At 41.1% G+C, this 17699-nt stretch overlaps 2 protein-coding genes across 2 annotated transcripts; one reads left to right on the top strand and one right to left on the bottom strand.

The window, feature by feature from the left end:
• Positions 1 to 45: 45 nt before the first annotated feature.
• Positions 46 to 1377, bottom strand: LOC125764845 (peptidyl-prolyl cis-trans isomerase E). The gene is made up of 3 exons (XM_049429468.1): positions 548 to 1377; positions 308 to 480; positions 46 to 238 (listed from the first exon to the last, which is right to left on the bottom strand). Exons 1-3 carry the CDS (start codon positions 1145 to 1147, stop codon positions 91 to 93), a joined length of 921 nt encoding a protein of 306 aa, XP_049285425.1. The 5' UTR covers positions 1148 to 1377; the 3' UTR covers positions 46 to 90.
• Positions 1378 to 1651: 274 nt separating this feature from the next.
• LOC125764843 (CDK5RAP3-like protein) lies at positions 1652 to 3620 on the top strand. Its single transcript, XM_049429466.1, has 4 exons — positions 1652 to 1783; positions 1867 to 2041; positions 2111 to 3209; positions 3290 to 3620. Exons 1-4 carry the CDS (start codon positions 1775 to 1777, stop codon positions 3525 to 3527), a joined length of 1521 nt encoding a protein of 506 aa, XP_049285423.1. The 5' UTR covers positions 1652 to 1774; the 3' UTR covers positions 3528 to 3620.
• Positions 3621 to 17699: the final 14079 nt, after the last annotated feature.

Below are 17699 nucleotides of genomic sequence, written 5' to 3'. Positions count from 1 at the left end.
TTAAATTTTAATTGCAACCTATTCTTTACTAAAAGAAAAACCGTATTCATCAGTAATGGTACGTTTATTGTACGAAACGTGCTACTTAAACTATCCCTTTACCTCACCACAAGCGACAATTGTTACCTTCTGTTGCACTCTTCCACCCTTCGATCCACACCGTTCCATCTTTCGTACCACATCTGCACCGCTTATAACATTGCCAAACACAACATGTTTTCCATCCAGCCAGTCGGTTCTGAAGACGATTTAAAAAAAATACATTAATATTTGCACCGTACGATGACGATGAACATGAACAACTTACTTTTCTGTGCAGATAAAAAACTGTGAACCGTTCGTGTTTGGCCCGGAGTTTGCCATCGAAAGCACACCGAAACCGGTATGCTTAAGGGTGAAGTTTTCATCGGCAAATTTTTTCCCGTAGATTGATTTGCCTCCCGATCCATTGTTTGCAGTAAAATCACCTCCCTGGCACATCTAAAATTGATAGGATAAATCAAACACTAATAACTAATAATACACTAATAACAAATTATTCGCTTACAAACTCCGGTATGATGCGATGAAAAATAGATCCCTTGTACCCAAAACCTTGCTCGCCGGTACAGAGTGCACGGAAGTTTTCCGCCGTTTTCGGTACCACGTCCGCGCGCAACACCATAATGATGCGTCCCACATCGTTGTTCCCTATCCGAATGTCGAAGTAAACTTGCGGATTACGTTTCTTTTCTTCCGCTGCCTTCGGTTCGGTGGGTTGCACTTCGCCCGTATCGGTGTCCATCTGTTCATCACCGTTGTTGTCACCATTGTTCTTCAGCGTTGCTCCCGCATGTTTCTGCAGCCAGTTATCGTCCGCCCATACTGGTCTGTTGCTTCCCTCCTTGATACGCTGCGGTTTGGCCGTATTAACACGTATCGTACGTCCGCAGAGTTCCGAATCGTTCATATTGTCCACGGCAGCAGCCGCATCTTCTGCGTTTTCGAACTCAATAAAAGCGAATCCACGATGCTTCTGTGACTCGTAATCGATAGGCATCTGTATGTCTACCAGATCGCCGAACGGAATGAATGCGTCGGTAATGAGCTTTTCCGTCACTTCCTCCGAAAGACCTCCCACATACACGGTGCGCTTATCGTTTGCCATTGTTAAAACTGCCTTAAATTCAATACAATTGCGACTGTGAACGTTCACTTGTTCTGTTTGCGATGGATTTGTTTACATTCAACTGCCGGCTTGCACTGTCAAACTGTAACCAAGTGTAAACAACATGAAGAAGTGATTACACGTCCCGCACAGCGAAGGTTCAAAAAATTCCTCATTTTTTACGATTATCAAATACATTTTTTAAATTCCTTTTTATCATCTCAAAACTGTTCCTTTATAATTAAAAAACCATGTTTAAAAGCTGCCAATTTGCTGTAAAAAAAAAACAAACATCACTTTTAGCCAGGATTAGTAAAGTAAAAATCTCTCATCTTTTATAAACTTTTCGAGGAAACTAATTGAAAAAACCTTTTTTGGTATTCTAAACATTACGGTGTACAATTGATTGTATTAGTAGGTGCTTATATCATCAATGTTATTAATTTTAAATTCGACTATCGTAAATTTTTACTCTATCGGTCAACCCTGCAAAATATAGCAACTGAGCCGTCAAAAACTGACCTGACTTATGTGCTCTTTGGTGGAATACGTGGAAACTTTGTTTTGCTTTTGCATACATGTCCCTTTCACCGATTGGATTGTACATCTGAAAAGTGCACGCGCTAAATGATGAATGTAAGTCCTGTTTTGTATCTTTAGCTATTTACACAAATAAAACAAGTGTTATTTACGCGTAAATGTATTCTTCCATTCCAAAGGAAGCAGATATTCCGATCGACATCGCCGCCGGAAAGTTGCTGGATTGGTTGATTTCGCGACGAATTGTTGATAAAAACTGGCATCTTCACATACGCAACATTCGCAACAAAATCAGCAATGCTATCACGGACATGCCAGCTCACGATGAGCTCCTGCAACTCCTGTCCGGTGCACGTAAGTTTCTCCGTTTGCGTCTATTTTGTGTCCTGCGAAGATTTTTCATTCTTTCGATTCACGCTCCAGATATCAACTATTTCCACTGCCTGCGCATCGTGGACATCCTGAAAACTACTGAAGCTGATTCGAAAAACGTGTTCGGCCGTTACGGCAGCCAGCGGATGAAGGATTGGCAGGATATTGTTAAGATGTACGAAAAGGACAACATATATCTTGCGGAAGCGGCTCAAATACTGGTACGCAACATCAGCTACGAAATTCCCGGCATTCGCAAGCAGATCAAGCACCTTGAGCAGCTGAGCGACGAGGCAGAAAAAAAGGTAGAAGATTTAGGACGCTCCGAGAAGGTGGTACTGGCGGAGTATCACCAAATGTGCAAACATTTGGGCGTTTCCGGTAAAAACCTGCGCCAGGAGTTGGTCGACAAAGTATTTAACGATCTACCAGGGATGCTCTCGAAGACTGCCAGCTCGGTGGCACCGCTGAAGAAAACGGTAGAACTGTACGCAACATTCGTGTCTGATGCCGAATGTTTACCCCTGCTGAAGCACGTACTCGCCAAGGGCAACACTACGGTGTACGAGTTTGTGTACGGTGAGCCACCGCTGGCGATTGAAGAACCACCGGTAAAGTTTGTTGCGGAACAGCCAGACGCGGCAGATGATGGAACGATTGATTTCGGAGACGAGGGTGGAGCGATCGATTTTGGTGACGGTAACGCATTAGATTTAGATGCACCTGTTGAACTCGAGGTCGGTGACATCGATTGGGGTGCCGCACCGGAAGAGGTCGATCCGGTAGCAGCAGCTGATGAAAACGTTATCGATTTTAACATTTCCCTCGAAGAGAGTGGTATCGTGGTGGAAGGCGACGGTAATTTGGGTGGCGTTGCTAAGGGCGAAGAAGCGTATACCGTACTGGACGCACAACAGTATCGTGATCGATTCATCAATGATCTGCTGGAGCTGCAGTCATTCCTGAAGATGCGGCTCCATCAGCTCGGAAGCGCCGATAAAGCACAAATGCTATCGTTTACAATGATGGACAACTTTGCCGCTCATGATGAAAAGTCTGTGGCGGGCATGTTGGCTGAGGTGGAAGTCGTTTACACCGGTGTGACGGATGAGTTGATGCAACATCTACTTCAGATTAAACATTCCCCAGTGTAAGTTTTTGTGTATAGCCTAACAAACACACCCCGTCTCAATCGTCGGTTTTCTTTCGTTCCCTTCCCACCTTTCTCAGGTACGTGGACATACTCTCATCGAACGTGAAGCAAAAACTAACATCCATCGAGAAGATGAAGGAGACGGCAAAGATTAATCAACAAAAATCGGTCAACTTTAAGCAGCAAAGCGTTGAACTGAAACCAACGCAAACTAAAATCATTGAGCAAACCAAAACGCTTCAGGGACAGATTGAAAAGGACATTTCGAAGCGATACAAAAATCGTCTCGTGAATCTTTACGGTACCAATCTGTAAGATGGTGGACGGTGTTGTTTGTGTTGTTGGTGTAATGTCCGTATAGAGCTGTTAAATATATGAGAAAGTGCCTGGGTAGCTTGCAAACACGTATTACCGTCATTTATGGAAACATGCAATTTCCTTATTACTGTCTTCCGAACAAACTTCTACAAGTAAAAATGTACAATTTCTAAGTAAAGACATTATTTTCAATCTATTTGGCATGCCGTTAGCGTTTAGAGACACATTTATTAACAAGAGACTTAAATATGCGGAAAGACAACGAACGTGTCACGGCGAATCAGAAACATTCCGTGCGCGAAGGTTTTTTTTCTCTAGACAGGCATAGGTCATGTCGAGTAGAGAGTAGAGATGAGAATAATAACTCTTTTTAGTGAGTCAACTCAGAGTGAATGAGTCGTTATTAGGAGTCAACTCGTTTAACGACTCATTTCGGAATCATAAAAAACCCGGCATAAACGTATAAGTGAAGGTTCGGTCATTTTACTCACTCATGACTGTAAGCATGTAGCCGTGGTGAGCCGAGTAGCAAAAAGATTAAATACGTGAGTTGAAACGGAATACATGTGTACAACACCCAAACTAGCCAAATGAATATATTACTCGCTCTGTCTAACTATCAAACCTGTATAATTGAACAAGCGGGCTAGTCTGATCGACAAAAGGACATGAAACGGAGATTGGCAAATTTATAGGTTTTTTTTTATTTGATTTTTTTTAATACTCAAAAAGAGGATTAGGCTATAACCTTAGGAATTTTTTTAAATTTTTTTATTATTTTTTATTCTTTTTTCTTTAAAGCATTATTTGAGTGAAAGTAAACTTATTTCAACAAATTCGCATTAAAATCCATCAATTTATAAAATTTTGCTAAATTGCTGAAAAATGAGGAAAATTTTACATTTTCTCAAACAGGGTAAGGAACTTGGTTCCTCGAATAACTTCTGGCACAGACATCTGAGGGCATGGTCGTCCAAGAAGATAATGTAGCCATTGGTGCCATCTATCGACCACAAGTTAAAGATTGGCGATTCGTTGGATACCGACCGAGTTATAGTTAAAACTTGGCGCAAAAATGAGGAAAATTTTACATTTTCTCAAACAGGGTAAGGAACTTGGTTCCTCGAATAACTTCTGGCACAGACATCTGAGGGCATGGTCGTCCTAGAATAAAATGTAGCCATTGGTGCCATCTATCGACCACAGGTTAAGGATTGGCGATCCGTTGGATACCGACCGAGTTATAGTTAAAACTTGGCGCAAAAATGAGGAAAATTTTACATTTTCTCAAACAGGGTAAGGAACTTGGTTCCTCGAATAACTTCTGGCACAGACATCTGAGGGCATGGTCGTCCAAGAAGATAATGTAGCCATTGGTGCCATCTATCGACCACAGGTTAAGGATTGGCGATCCGTTGGATACCGACCGAGTTATAGTTAAAACTTGGCGCAAAAATGAGGAAAATTTTACATTTTCTCAAACAGGGTAAGGAACTTGGTTCCTCGAATAACTTCTGGCACAGACATCTGAGGGCATGGTCGTCCTAGAATAAAATGTAGCCATTGGTGCCATCTATCGACCACAAGTTAAAGATTGGCGATCCGTTGGATACCGACCGAGTTATAGCTAAAACTTGGCGCAAAAATGAGCTTTATGAAATTTTCTAATTTTTCTAATTTTTTAATTTTTTTTATAATTTTTTATTCTGTTTTTTATTTAAAGCATTATTTGAGTGAAAAGAAACTTATTGCAACCAATTGGCATTAAAAAAAATCAATTTTATTTTTTTTGCAAAATTTCTCAAAAAAAACGTAAGGGGTACCCCTTATGAAATTTTCGAGTGGAAAATTTTTTTGAAATTTTTTTCTGATTTTTTATTATTTTTCTAGTTTAAAGCATTATTTGAGTGAAAAGAAACTTATTGCAACTAATTCGCATTAAAATATATCACATTTAAAAATTTTGCTGAATTGCAGAAAAATGAGGAAAATTTTACATTTTCTCAAACAGGGTAAGGAACTTGGTTCCTCGAATAACTTCTGGCACAGACATCTGACGGCATGCTCGTCCAAGAAGATAATGTAGCCATTGGTGCCATCTATCGACCACAAGTTAAAGATTGGCGATCCGTTAGATACCGACCGAGTTATAGCTAAAACTTGGCGCAAAAATGAGGAAAATTTTACATTTTCTCAAACAGGGTAAGGAACTTGGTTCCTCGAATAATTTCTGGCACAGACATCTGAGGGCATGGTCGTCCAAGAATAAAATGTAGCCATTGGTGCCATCTATCGACCACAGGTTAAAGATTGGCGATCCGTTGGATACCGACCGAGTTATAGCTAAAACTTGGCGCAAAAATGAGGAAAATTTTACATTTTCTCAAACAGGGTAAGGAACTTGGTTCCTCGAATAACTTCTGGCACAGACATCTGAGGGCATGGTCGTCCAAGAAGATAATGTAGCCATTGGTGCCATCTATCGACCACAAGTTAAAGATTGGCGATCCGTTGGATACCGACCGAGTTATAGCTAAAACTTGGCGCAAAAATGAGGAAAATTTTACATTTTCTCAAACAGGGTAAGGAACTTGGTTCCTCGAATAGCTTCTGGCACAGACATCTGAGGGCATGGTCGTCCAAGAAGATAATGTAGCCATTGGTGCCATCTATCGACCACAGGTTAAGGATTGGCGATCCGTTGGATACCGACCGAGTTATAGTTAAAACTTGGCGCAAAAATGAGGAAAATTTTACATTTTCTCAAACAGGGTAAGGAACTTGGTTCCTCGAATAACTTCTGGCACAGACATCTGAGGGCATGGTCGTCCAAGAAGATAATGTAGCCATTGGTGCCATCTATCGACCACAAGTTAAAGATTGGCGATCCGTTGGATACCGACCGAGTTATAGCTAAAACTTGGCGCAAAAATGAGCTTTATGAAATTTTCTAATTTTTCTAATTTTTTAATTTTTTTTATAATTTTTTATTCTGTTTTTTATTTAAAGCATTATTTGAGTGAAAAGAAACTTATTGCAACCAATTGGCATTAAAAAAAATCAATTTTATTTTTTTTGCAAAATTTCTCAAAAAAAACGTAAGGGGTACCCCTTATGAAATTTTCGAGTGGAAAATTTTTTTGAAATTTTTTTCTGATTTTTTATTATTTTTCTAGTTTAAAGCATTATTTGAGTGAAAAGAAACTTATTGCAACTAATTCGCATTAAAATATATCACATTTAAAAATTTTGCTGAATTGCAGAAAAATGAGGAAAATTTTACATTTTCTCAAACAGGGTAAGGAACTTGGTTCCTCGAATAACTTCTGGCACAGACATCTGACGGCATGCTCGTCCAAGAAGATAATGTAGCCATTGGTGCCATCTATCGACCACAAGTTAAAGATTGGCGATCCGTTAGATACCGACCGAGTTATAGCTAAAACTTGGCGCAAAAATGAGGAAAATTTTACATTTTCTCAAACAGGGTAAGGAACTTGGTTCCTCGAATAACTTCTGGCACAGACATCTGAGGGCATGGTCGTCCAAGAAGATAATGTAGCCATTGGTGCCATCTATCGACCACAGGTTAAGGATTGGCGATCCGTTGGATACCGACCGAGTTATAGCTAAAACTTGGCGCAAAAATGAGGAAAATTTTACATTTTCTCAAACAGGGTAAGGAACTTGGTTCCTCGAATAACTTCTGCCACAGACATCTGAGGGCATGGTCGTCCAAGAAGATAATGTAGCCATTGGTGCCATCTATCGACCACAAGTTAAAGATTGGCGATCCGTTGGATACCGACCGAGTTATAGCTAAAACTTGGCGCAAAAATGAGGAAAATTTTACATTTTCTCAAACAGGGTAAGGAACTTGGTTCCTCGAATAACTTCTGGCACAGACATCTGAGGGCATGGTCGTCCAAGAAGATAATGTAGCCATTGGTGCCATCTATCGACCACAGGTTAAGGATTGGCGATTCGTTGGATACCGACCGAGATATAGCTAAAACTTGGCGCAAAAATGAGGAAAATTTTACATTTTCTCAAACAGGGTAAGGAACTTGGTTCCTCGAATAACTTCTGGCACAGACATCTGAGGGCATGGTCGTCCAAGAAGATAATGTAGCCATTGGTGCCATCTATCGACCACAAGTTAAAGGTTGGCGATCCGTTGGATACCGACCGAGTTATAGCTAAAAATTGGCGCAAAAATGAGCTTCATGAAATTTTCTAATTTTTCTATTTTTTTAATTTTTTATATTTTTTTATTCTGTTTTTTTTTTTAAACATTATTTGAGTGAAAAGAAACTTATTGCAACCAATTGGCATTAAAAAAAATCAATTTTATTTTTTTTGCAAAATTTCTCAAAAAAAAACGTAAGGGGTACCCCTTATGAAATTTTCGAGTGGAAAATTTTTTTGAAATTTTTTTCTGATTTTTTATTCTTTTTTTAGTTTAAAGCATTATTTGAGTGAAAAGAAACTTATTGCAACAAATTCGCATTAAAATATATCACATTTAAAAATTTTGCTGAATTGCAGAAAAATGAGGAAAATTTTACATTTTCTCAAACAGGGTAAGGAACTTGGTTCCTCGGATAACTTCTGGCACAGACATCTGAGGGCATGGTCGTCCAAGAAGATAATGTAGCCATTGGTGCCATCTATCGACCACAAGTTAAAGATTGGCGATCCGTTGGATACCGACCGAGTTATAGCTAAAACTTGGCGCAAAAATGAGGAAAATTTTACATTTTCTCAAACAGGATAAGGAACTTGGTTCCTCGAATAACTTCTGGCACAGACATCTGAGGGCATGGTCGTCCTAGAATAAAATGTAGCCATTGGTGCCATCTATCGACCACAGGTTAAGGATTGGCGATCCGTTGGATACCGACCGAGTTATAGCTAAAACTTGGCGCAAAAATGAGGAAAATTTTACATTTTCTCAAACAGGGTAAGGAACTTGGTTCCTCGAATAACTTCTGGCACAGACATCTGAGGGCATGGTCGTCCAAGAAGATAATGTAGCCATTGGTGCCATCTATCGACCACAGGTTAAGGATTGGCGATCCGTTGGATACCGACTGAGTTATAGCTAAAAATTGGCGCAAAAATGAGCTTTATGAAATTTTCTAATTATTCTAATTTTTCATTTTTTTTATAATTTTTTATTCTGTTTTTTATTTAAAGCATTATTTGAGTGAAAAGAAACTTATTGCAACCAATTGGCATTAAAAAAAATCAATTTTATTTTTTTTGCAAAATTTCTCAAAAAAAACGTAAGGGGTACCCCTTATGAAATTTTCGAGTGGAAAATTTTTTTGAAATTTTTTTCTGATTTTTTATTCTTTTTTTAGTTTAAAGCATTATTTGAGTGAAAAGAAACTTATTGCAACAAATTCGCATTAAAATATATCACATTTAAAAATTTTGCTGAATTGCAGAAAAATGAGGAAAATTTTACATTTTCTCAAACAGGGTAAGGAACTTGGTTCCTCGAATAACTTCTGGCACAGACATCTGAGGGCATGGTCGTCCAAGAAGATAATGTAGCCATTGGTGCCATCTATCGACCACAGGTTAAAGATTGGCGATCCGTTGGATACCGACCGAGTTATAGCTAAAACTTGGCGCAAAAATGAGGAAAATTTTACATTTTCTCAAACAGGGTAAGGAACTTGGTTCCTCGAATAACTTCTGGCACAGACATCTGAGGGCATGGTCGTCCAAGAAGATAATGTAGCCATTGGTGCCATCTATCGACCACAAGTTAAAGATTGGCGATCCGTTGGATACCGACCGAGTTATAGCTAAAACTTGGCGCAAAAATGAGGAAAATTTTACATTTTCTCAAACAGGGTAAGGAACTTGGTTCCTCGAATAACTTCTGGCACAGACATCTGAGGGCATGGTCGTCCTAGAATAAAATGTAGCCATTGGTGCCATCTATCGACCACAGGTTAAAGATTGGCGATCCGTTGGATACCGACCGAGTTATAGCTAAAACTTGGCGCAAAAATGAGGAAAATTTTACATTTTCTCAAACAGGGTAAGGAACTTGGTTCCTCGAATAACTTCTGGCACAGACATCTGAGGGCATGGTCGTCCAAGAAGATAATGTAGCCATTGGTGCCATCTATCGACCACAGGTTAAGGATTGGCGATCCGTTGGATACCGACTGAGTTATAGCTAAAAATTGGCGCAAAAATGAGCTTTATGAAATTTTCTAATTATTCTAATTTTTCATTTTTTTTATAATTTTTTATTCTGTTTTTTATTTAAAGCATTATTTGAGTGAAAAGAAACTTATTGCAACCAATTGGCATTAAAAAAAATCAATTTTATTTTTTTTGCAAAATTTCTCAAAAAAAACGTAAGGGGTACCCCTTATGAAATTTTCGAGTGGAAAATTTTTTTGAAATTTTTTTCTGATTTTTTATTCTTTTTTTAGTTTAAAGCATTATTTGAGTGAAAAGAAACTTATTGCAACAAATTCGCATTAAAATAGATCACATTTAAAAATTTTGCTGAATTGCAGAAAAATGAGGAAAATTTTACATTTTCTCAAACAGGGTAAGGAACTTGGTTCCTCGGATAACTTCTGGCACAGACATCTGAGGGCATGGTCGTCCAAGAAGATAATGTAGCCATTGGTGCCATCTATCGACCACAGGTTAAGGATTGGCGATCCGTTGGATACCGACCGAGTTATAGCTAAAACTTGGCGCAAAAATGAGGAAAATTTTACATTTTCTCAAACAGGGTAAGGAACTTGGTTCCTCGAATAACTTCTGGCACAGACATCTGAGGGCATGGTCGTCCTAGAATAAAATGTAGCCATTGGTGCCATCTATCGACCACAGGTTAAAGATTGGCGATCCGTTGGATACCGACCGAGTTATAGTTAAAACTTGATGCAAAAATGAGGAAAATTTTACATTTTCTCAAACAGGGTAAGGAACTTGGTTCCTCGAATAACTTCTGGCACAGACATCTGAGGGCATGGTCGTCCAAGAAGATAATGTAGCCATTGGTGCCATCTATCGACCACAAGTTAAAGATTGGCGATCCGTTGGATACCGACCGAGTTATAGCTAAAACTTGGCGCAAAAATGAGGAAAATTTTACATTTTCTCAAACAGGATAAGGAACTTGGTTCCTCGAATAACTTCTGGCACAGACATCTGAGGGCATGGTCGTCCAAGAATAAAATGTAGCCATTGGTGCCATCTATCGACCACAGGTTAAAGATTGGCGATCCGTTGGATACCGACCGAGTTATAGCTAAAACTTGGCGCAAAAATGAGGAAAATTTTACATTTTCTCAAACAGGGTAAGGAACTTGGTTCCTCGAATAACTTCTGGCACAGACATCTGAGGGCATGGTCGTCCAAGAAGATAATGTAGCCATTGGTGCCATCTATCGACCACAGGTTAAGGATTGGCGATCCGTTGGATACCGACTGAGTTATAGCTAAAAATTGGCGCAAAAATGAGCTTTATGAAATTTTCTAATTATTCTAATTTTTCATTTTTTTTATAATTTTTTATTCTGTTTTTTATTTAAAGCATTATTTGAGTGAAAAGAAACTTATTGCAACCAATTGGCATTAAAAAAAATCAATTTTATTTTTTTTGCAAAATTTCTCAAAAAAAACGTAAGGGGTACCCCTTATGAAATTTTCGAGTGGAAAATTTTTTTGAAATTTTTTTCTGATTTTTTATTCTTTTTTTAGTTTAAAGCATTATTTGAGTGAAAAGAAACTTATTGCAACAAATTCGCATTAAAATATATCACATTTAAAAATTTTGCTGAATTGCAGAAAAATGAGGAAAATTTTACATTTTCTCAAACAGGGTAAGGAACTTGGTTCCTCGGATAACTTCTGGCACAGACATCTGAGGGCATGGTCGTCCAAGAAGATAATGTAGCCATTGGTGCCATCTATCGACCACAGGTTAAGGATTGGCGATCCGTTGGATACCGACCGAGTTATAGCTAAAACTTGGCGCAAAAATGAGGAAAATTTTACATTTTCTCAAACAGGGTAAGGAACTTGGTTCCTCGAATAACTTCTGGCACAGACATCTGAGGGCATGGTCGTCCTAGAATAAAATGTAGCCATTGGTGCCATCTATCGACCACAGGTTAAAGATTGGCGATCCGTTGGATACCGACCGAGTTATAGCTAAAACTTGATGCAAAAATGAGGAAAATTTTACATTTTCTCAAACAGGGTAAGGAACTTGGTTCCTCGAATAACTTCTGGCACAGACATCTGAGGGCATGGTCGTCCAAGAAGATAATGTAGCCATTGGTGCCATCTATCGACCACAAGTTAAAGATTGGCGATCCGTTGGATACCGACCGAGTTATAGCTAAAAATTGGCGCAAAAATGAGCTTTATGAAATTTTCTAATTATTCTAATTTTTTATTTTTTTTTATTATTTTTTATTCTGTTTTTTATTTAAAGCATTATTTGAGTGAAAAGAAACTTATTGCAACCAATTGGCATTAAAAAAAATCAATTTTATTTTTTTTGCAAAATTTCTCAAAAAAAACGTAAGGGGTACCCCTTATGAATTTTTCGAGTGGAAAATTTTTTTGAAATTTTTTTCTGATTTTTTATTCTTTTTTTAGTTTAAAGCATTATTTGAGTGAAAAGAAACTTATTGCAACAAATTCGCATTAAAATATATCACATTTAAAAATTTTGCTGAATTGCAGAAAAATGAGGAAAATTTTACATTTTCTCAAACAGGGTAAGGAACTTGGTTCCTCGAATAACTTCTGGCACAGACATCTGAGGGCATGGTCGTCCAAGAATAAAATGTAGCCATTGGTGCCATCTATCGACCACAGGTTAAAGATTGGCGATCCGTTGGATACCGACCGAGATATAGCTAAAAATTAGCGCAAAAATGAGGAAAATTTTACATTTTCTCAAACAGGGTAAGGAACTTGGTTCCTCGAATAACTTCTGGCACAGACATCTGAGGGCATGGTCGTCCAAGAAGATAATGTAGCCATTGGTGCCATCTATCGACCACAAGTTAAAGATTGGCGATCCGTTGGATACCGACCGAGTTATAGCTAAAAATTGGCGCAAAAATGAGCTTTATGAAATTTTCTAATTATTCTAATTTTTTATTTTTTTTATAATTTTTTATTCTGTTTTTTATTTAAAGCATTATTTGAGTGAAAAGAAACTTATTGCAACCAATTGGCATTAAAAAAAATCAATTTTATTTTTTTTGCAAAATTTCTCAAAAAAAAACGTAAGGGGTACCCATTATGAAATTTTCGAGTGGAAAATTTATTTGAAATTTTTTTCTGATTTTTTATTCTTTTTTTAGTTTAAAGCATTATTTGAGTGAAAAGAAACTTATTGCAACAAATTCCCATTAAAATATCTTCTTCTTCTTTTCTGGCCTGCTCATGGTCGAGCACGTCGCGTAGACATGGCCTGGTCGCCAATCCGTTTCCAGGAAACTCGGTCCAGTGCTGCAGTCCTCCATCCACGGCTGCATCCGATCTCCGACAGGTTTGACTCCACCTGATCCAGCCAACGAGCTCGCTGTGCTCCTCTCCGCCTCGTGCCGAACGGATCGCTGACGAGCACCTTCCTGGTGGGGCATGAGTCCGGCATCCTCATCACGTGCCCCAGCCATCGTATCCTTCCGGCTTTGACCACCGTCAGGATATCTGCACCGCCAAACAGCTCAGCTAGCTCGTGGTTCATTCTCCTTCTCCACACGCCCTGCTCGCACACACCGCCAAAGATAGTCCTTAGCACCCGCCGTTCGAAAATAGCGAGTGCATTGGCATCCTCCGTTAGCAGAGTCCAGGACTCGTACCCGTAGAGGACTACCGGACGTATCAGTGTGCGATATATCGTGCATTTCGTGTGTTGCTGGAGCCTTCTGGATCGCAGGAGTTTATGGAGCCCGTAGTAGGCACGATTTCCCTGAACAATGCGCCTTCGGATTTCGCTGCTCATGTTGTTGTCCGAAGTTACGATCGTACCAAGGTAGCAGAACTCCTCTACCACCTCGAGATCGTCGCCGTCAACTGATACTCTGCTCCCGAGTCGGGCTCTATCACGGTCAGAGCCTCCGGCAAGCAGGTACTTTGTCTTCGTCGCATTGATCCTCAATCCAATTCTGTCGGCCTCGCGTTTCAGTCGGGTGTACGCGTCGCACACCGCCGCAGATGTCCGTCCGATGATGTCGATGTCATCCGCGAAGCCGAGAAATTGGAGAGAACGGGTGAAAATCGTGCCCCGGATGTCGAAGCCCGCGCTTCGCATGACACCTTCCAGAGCGATGTTAAACAGCAAACAGGAGAGTCCGTCCCCTTGCCTTAGACCCCGGTGAGATTCGAACGATTCCGACAGCATGTTCGATACTCTCACCTTGCACTGCACCCCATCCATCGTGACCTTCAACAGCCGTACCAGCTTCCCAGGGAATCCGTACTGCTGCATGGTGTTCCATAGTTCGGTCCGATCTATGGTATCGTAGGCCGCCTTAAAGTCAATGAACAGGTGGTGCGTGGGGTTCTGATGCTCTCGGCACTTCTGGAGGATCTGCCGTAGAGTAAAGATCTGGTCGGTGGTCGATTTGCCTCCAACAAATCCAGCTTGGTAGCTTCCGACGAAATCTGTGGCAAGGGGCGCAAGTCTGCAGAAGAGTATTCGGGACAGGATCTTGTAGGCAGCATTCAGGACTGTGATGGCTCGGAAGTTAGCACAGTCCAGTCTGTCGCCCTTTTTGTACACTGGGTGTATGACACCCAGCTTCCACTCGTCCGGTAGTTCTTCCTGGTCCCAAATCCTTACGATCAGCCGATGCATATGCGCGGCAAGCCTCTCCGGGCCCATCTTGAACAATTCTGCCACCAGCCCATCGCTGCCAGCTGACTTGTTACGTTTCAGCTGTTTGATGGCACTGATGACTTCGTCCAAGGATGGCGGGGGCACTTCGTCATCCTGCTGGCTGTCGCAATACTGCTCTCCTCTGCTTCCTGCAGAGGTCTCCCCTGCATCTGCTCCGTTCAGGTGCCTGTCGAAGTAGCACTTCCACCTGTCGATCACCTCTCGCTCGTCCGACAGGATATCTCCCTCCTCGTTGCGGCACATAGCGGTTATGGGAGTAAAACCGCCTCGTGCCGCATTCAGCATCCTGTAGAACTTACGAGTTTCCCCCGACTGGGATAGCTGCTGCATAAGTTGCTCATCCGACTCTTCGAAGCTGCGCTTCTTGTCCTGGAAGAGTCGGGTCTGCTGCCTTCTCAGTCGTCTGTAGTCTTCCACGTTCTGCCTGGTCTCGCGCTGGAGCATGCGAGTACGCGCTGCGTTCTTCTCGGATAGTGCTTGCCTGCACTCATCATCAAACCATTCCTTCCTCCGGTTACGTGTTACGCGGCCAATAGTTCGATCGGCCGTGCTGCTGATGGCTTGTTCCATCATACGCCAATGATCATTGAGGGACATCGCCTCGAAGGTGGTGTCCTCCGGCAACGCTTCCCCTAGCGTGGTCGCGAAGTCCCTCGCCACATCAGCTTGCCGCAACCGATCTATGTCGAGCCTTGGGGTGGGCTGATAGCGCAGCTTATTGGCTGCGCACAGTTTCTGGCGTAACTTAACCATAACCAGGAAATGGTCTGAGTCGACGTTTGCTCCCCTGTACGTACGTACGTCGATAATATCCGAGAAGTGCCTTCCATCGATGAGAACGTGGTCAATCTGGGAATATGTCTGCTGTGGTGATCTCCAGGTGTAGCTAAAGCGTGGTGCGTGCTGGAAGAAGGTGCTGCGAATGGTCATGTGCTTGGAGGAGGCGAAGTTTATTAGGCGGAGCCCATTGTCGTTTGTCAGCTGGTGGGCGCTGAAACTACCTATCATGGGTTTGTATGCCTCCTCCCGTCCGACCTGAGCGTTAAAGTCTCCGATGACGATCTTGACGTCGTGTTGTGGGCAGCGGTCGTACTCCCTCTCCAGCTGCGTATAAAATAGCTCCTTATCGTCATCGGTGCTTCCAAGGTGCGGACTATGCACGTTAATAATGCTCAGGTTGAAGAACCTTCCACGAACCCTCAACCTGCACATCCGTTCGTTGATCGGCCACCAACCGATTATCCTCTTTCGCATCGCACCTATGACCAGGAACGCTGTACCGAGTTCATGCTTTTCACCACCACTCTGGTAGATCATGCAATCACTGCGGTAGGGGCGCTCCATAACTCCTTTCCAGCGCACCTCCTGAAGTGCTACTATACCGAAGCCGCGGGCCCTCACCTCGTCCGAAAGAATGCGGGTACTTCCGGGTGCTGTGAGGGATCTGCAGTTCCATGTCCCGAGTTTCCAATCGTTGTCCTTGTTTCGGTGCGTGGGTCTGTATCTGTTGATCCGATTCGAAATTTCTTGATTACTTTTCGTTGCAATTATATTGGGGGTGGCTTGCAAGGCCTCTCCCCCAACCCCCTGTCTCGTCGGAGGGCCTACGCAACCTAGCTGTTTAAAGTCCCGTAGGGTGCCAGGACAGAAGGGACATCCAGCCGCCCCTAACATGGAGAACAGACGCTGGCTGTCCCCCTCCGCTCAATTTAGCCATATACCCCATCTTCCCAAGGGGTTGGGTTTCCCCGTATACCCAAGCTCAGATATTTGGAGAGATATGTTACCATTCTGTACGACGGGGACGTATTGAGTCGGAGTAGGGTATGGAGTGCCTATATTATCCTTCTAGAGGTTTCGGATCCATACCCATATCAGTGCGGTATGGCTACATACACTGACAACAGAACAGAAATATTAAATATATTAAATATTATTATGATATATTAAAATATATCACATTTAAAAATTTTGCTGAATTGCAGAAAAATGAGGAAAATTTTACATTTTCTCAAACAGGGTAAGGAACTTGGTTCCTCGAATAACTTCTGGCACAGACATCTGAGGGCATGGTCGTCCAAGAATAAAATGTAGCCATTGGTGCCATCTATCGACCACAGGATAAGGATTGGCGATCCGTTGGATACCGACCGAGTTATAGCTAAAACTTGGCGCAAAAATGAGGAAAATTTTACATTTTCTCAAACAGGGTAAGGAACTTGGTTCCTCGAATAACTTCTGGCACAGACATCTGAGGGCATGGTCGTCCAAGAAGATAATGTAGCCATTGGTGCCATCTATCGACCACAGGTTAAGGATTGGCGATCCGTTGGATACCGACCGAGTTATAGCTAAAACTTGGCGCAAAAATGAGGAAAATTTTACATTTTCTCAAACAGGATAAGGAACTTGGTTCCTCGAATAACTTCTGGCACAGATATCTGAGGGCATGGTCGTCCAAGAATAAAATGTAGCCATTGGTGCCATCTATCGACCACAGGTTAAAGATTGGCGATCCGTTGGATACCGACCGAGTTATAGCTAAAATTTGGCGCAAAAATGAGGAAAATTTTACATTTTCTCAAACAGGGTAAGGAACTTGGTTCCTCGAATAACTTCTGGCACAGACATCTGAGGGCATGGTCGTCCAAGAAGATAATGTAGCCATTGGTGCCATCTATCGACCACAGGTTAAGGATTGGCGATCCGTTGGATACCGACTGAGTTATAGCTAAAAATTGGCGCAAAAATGAGCTTTATGAAATTTTCTAATTATTCTAATTTTTCATTTTTTTATAATTTTTTATTCTGTTTTTTATTTAAAGCATTATTTGAGTGAAAAGAAACTTATTGCAACCAATTGGCATTAAAAAAAATCAATTTTATTTTTTTTGCAAAATTTCTCAAAAAAAACGTAAGGGGTACCCCTTATGAAATTTTCGAGTGGAAAATTTTTTTGAAATTTTTTTCTGATTTTTTATTCTTTTTTTAGTTTAAAGCATTATTTGAGTGAAAAGAAACTTATTGCAACAAATTCGCATTAAAATATATCACATTTAAAAATTTTGCTGAATTGCAGAAAAATGAGGAAAATTTTACATTTTCTCAAACAGGGTAAGGAACTTGGTTCCTCGGATAACTTCTGGCACAGACATCTGAGGGCATGGTCGTCCAAGAAGATAATGTAGCCATTGGTGCCATCTATTGACCACAGGCAAAGATTGGAGATCCGTTAGATACCGACCGAGTTATAGGCAAAA

Source organism: Anopheles funestus, chromosome 2RL, assembly GCF_943734845.2.
Source record: "Anopheles funestus chromosome 2RL, idAnoFuneDA-416_04, whole genome shotgun sequence".
In the NCBI taxonomy this organism is placed as follows: Eukaryota; Metazoa; Arthropoda; class Insecta; order Diptera; family Culicidae; genus Anopheles; species Anopheles funestus.
This window is presented reverse-complemented; position numbering and strand designations above follow the sequence as displayed.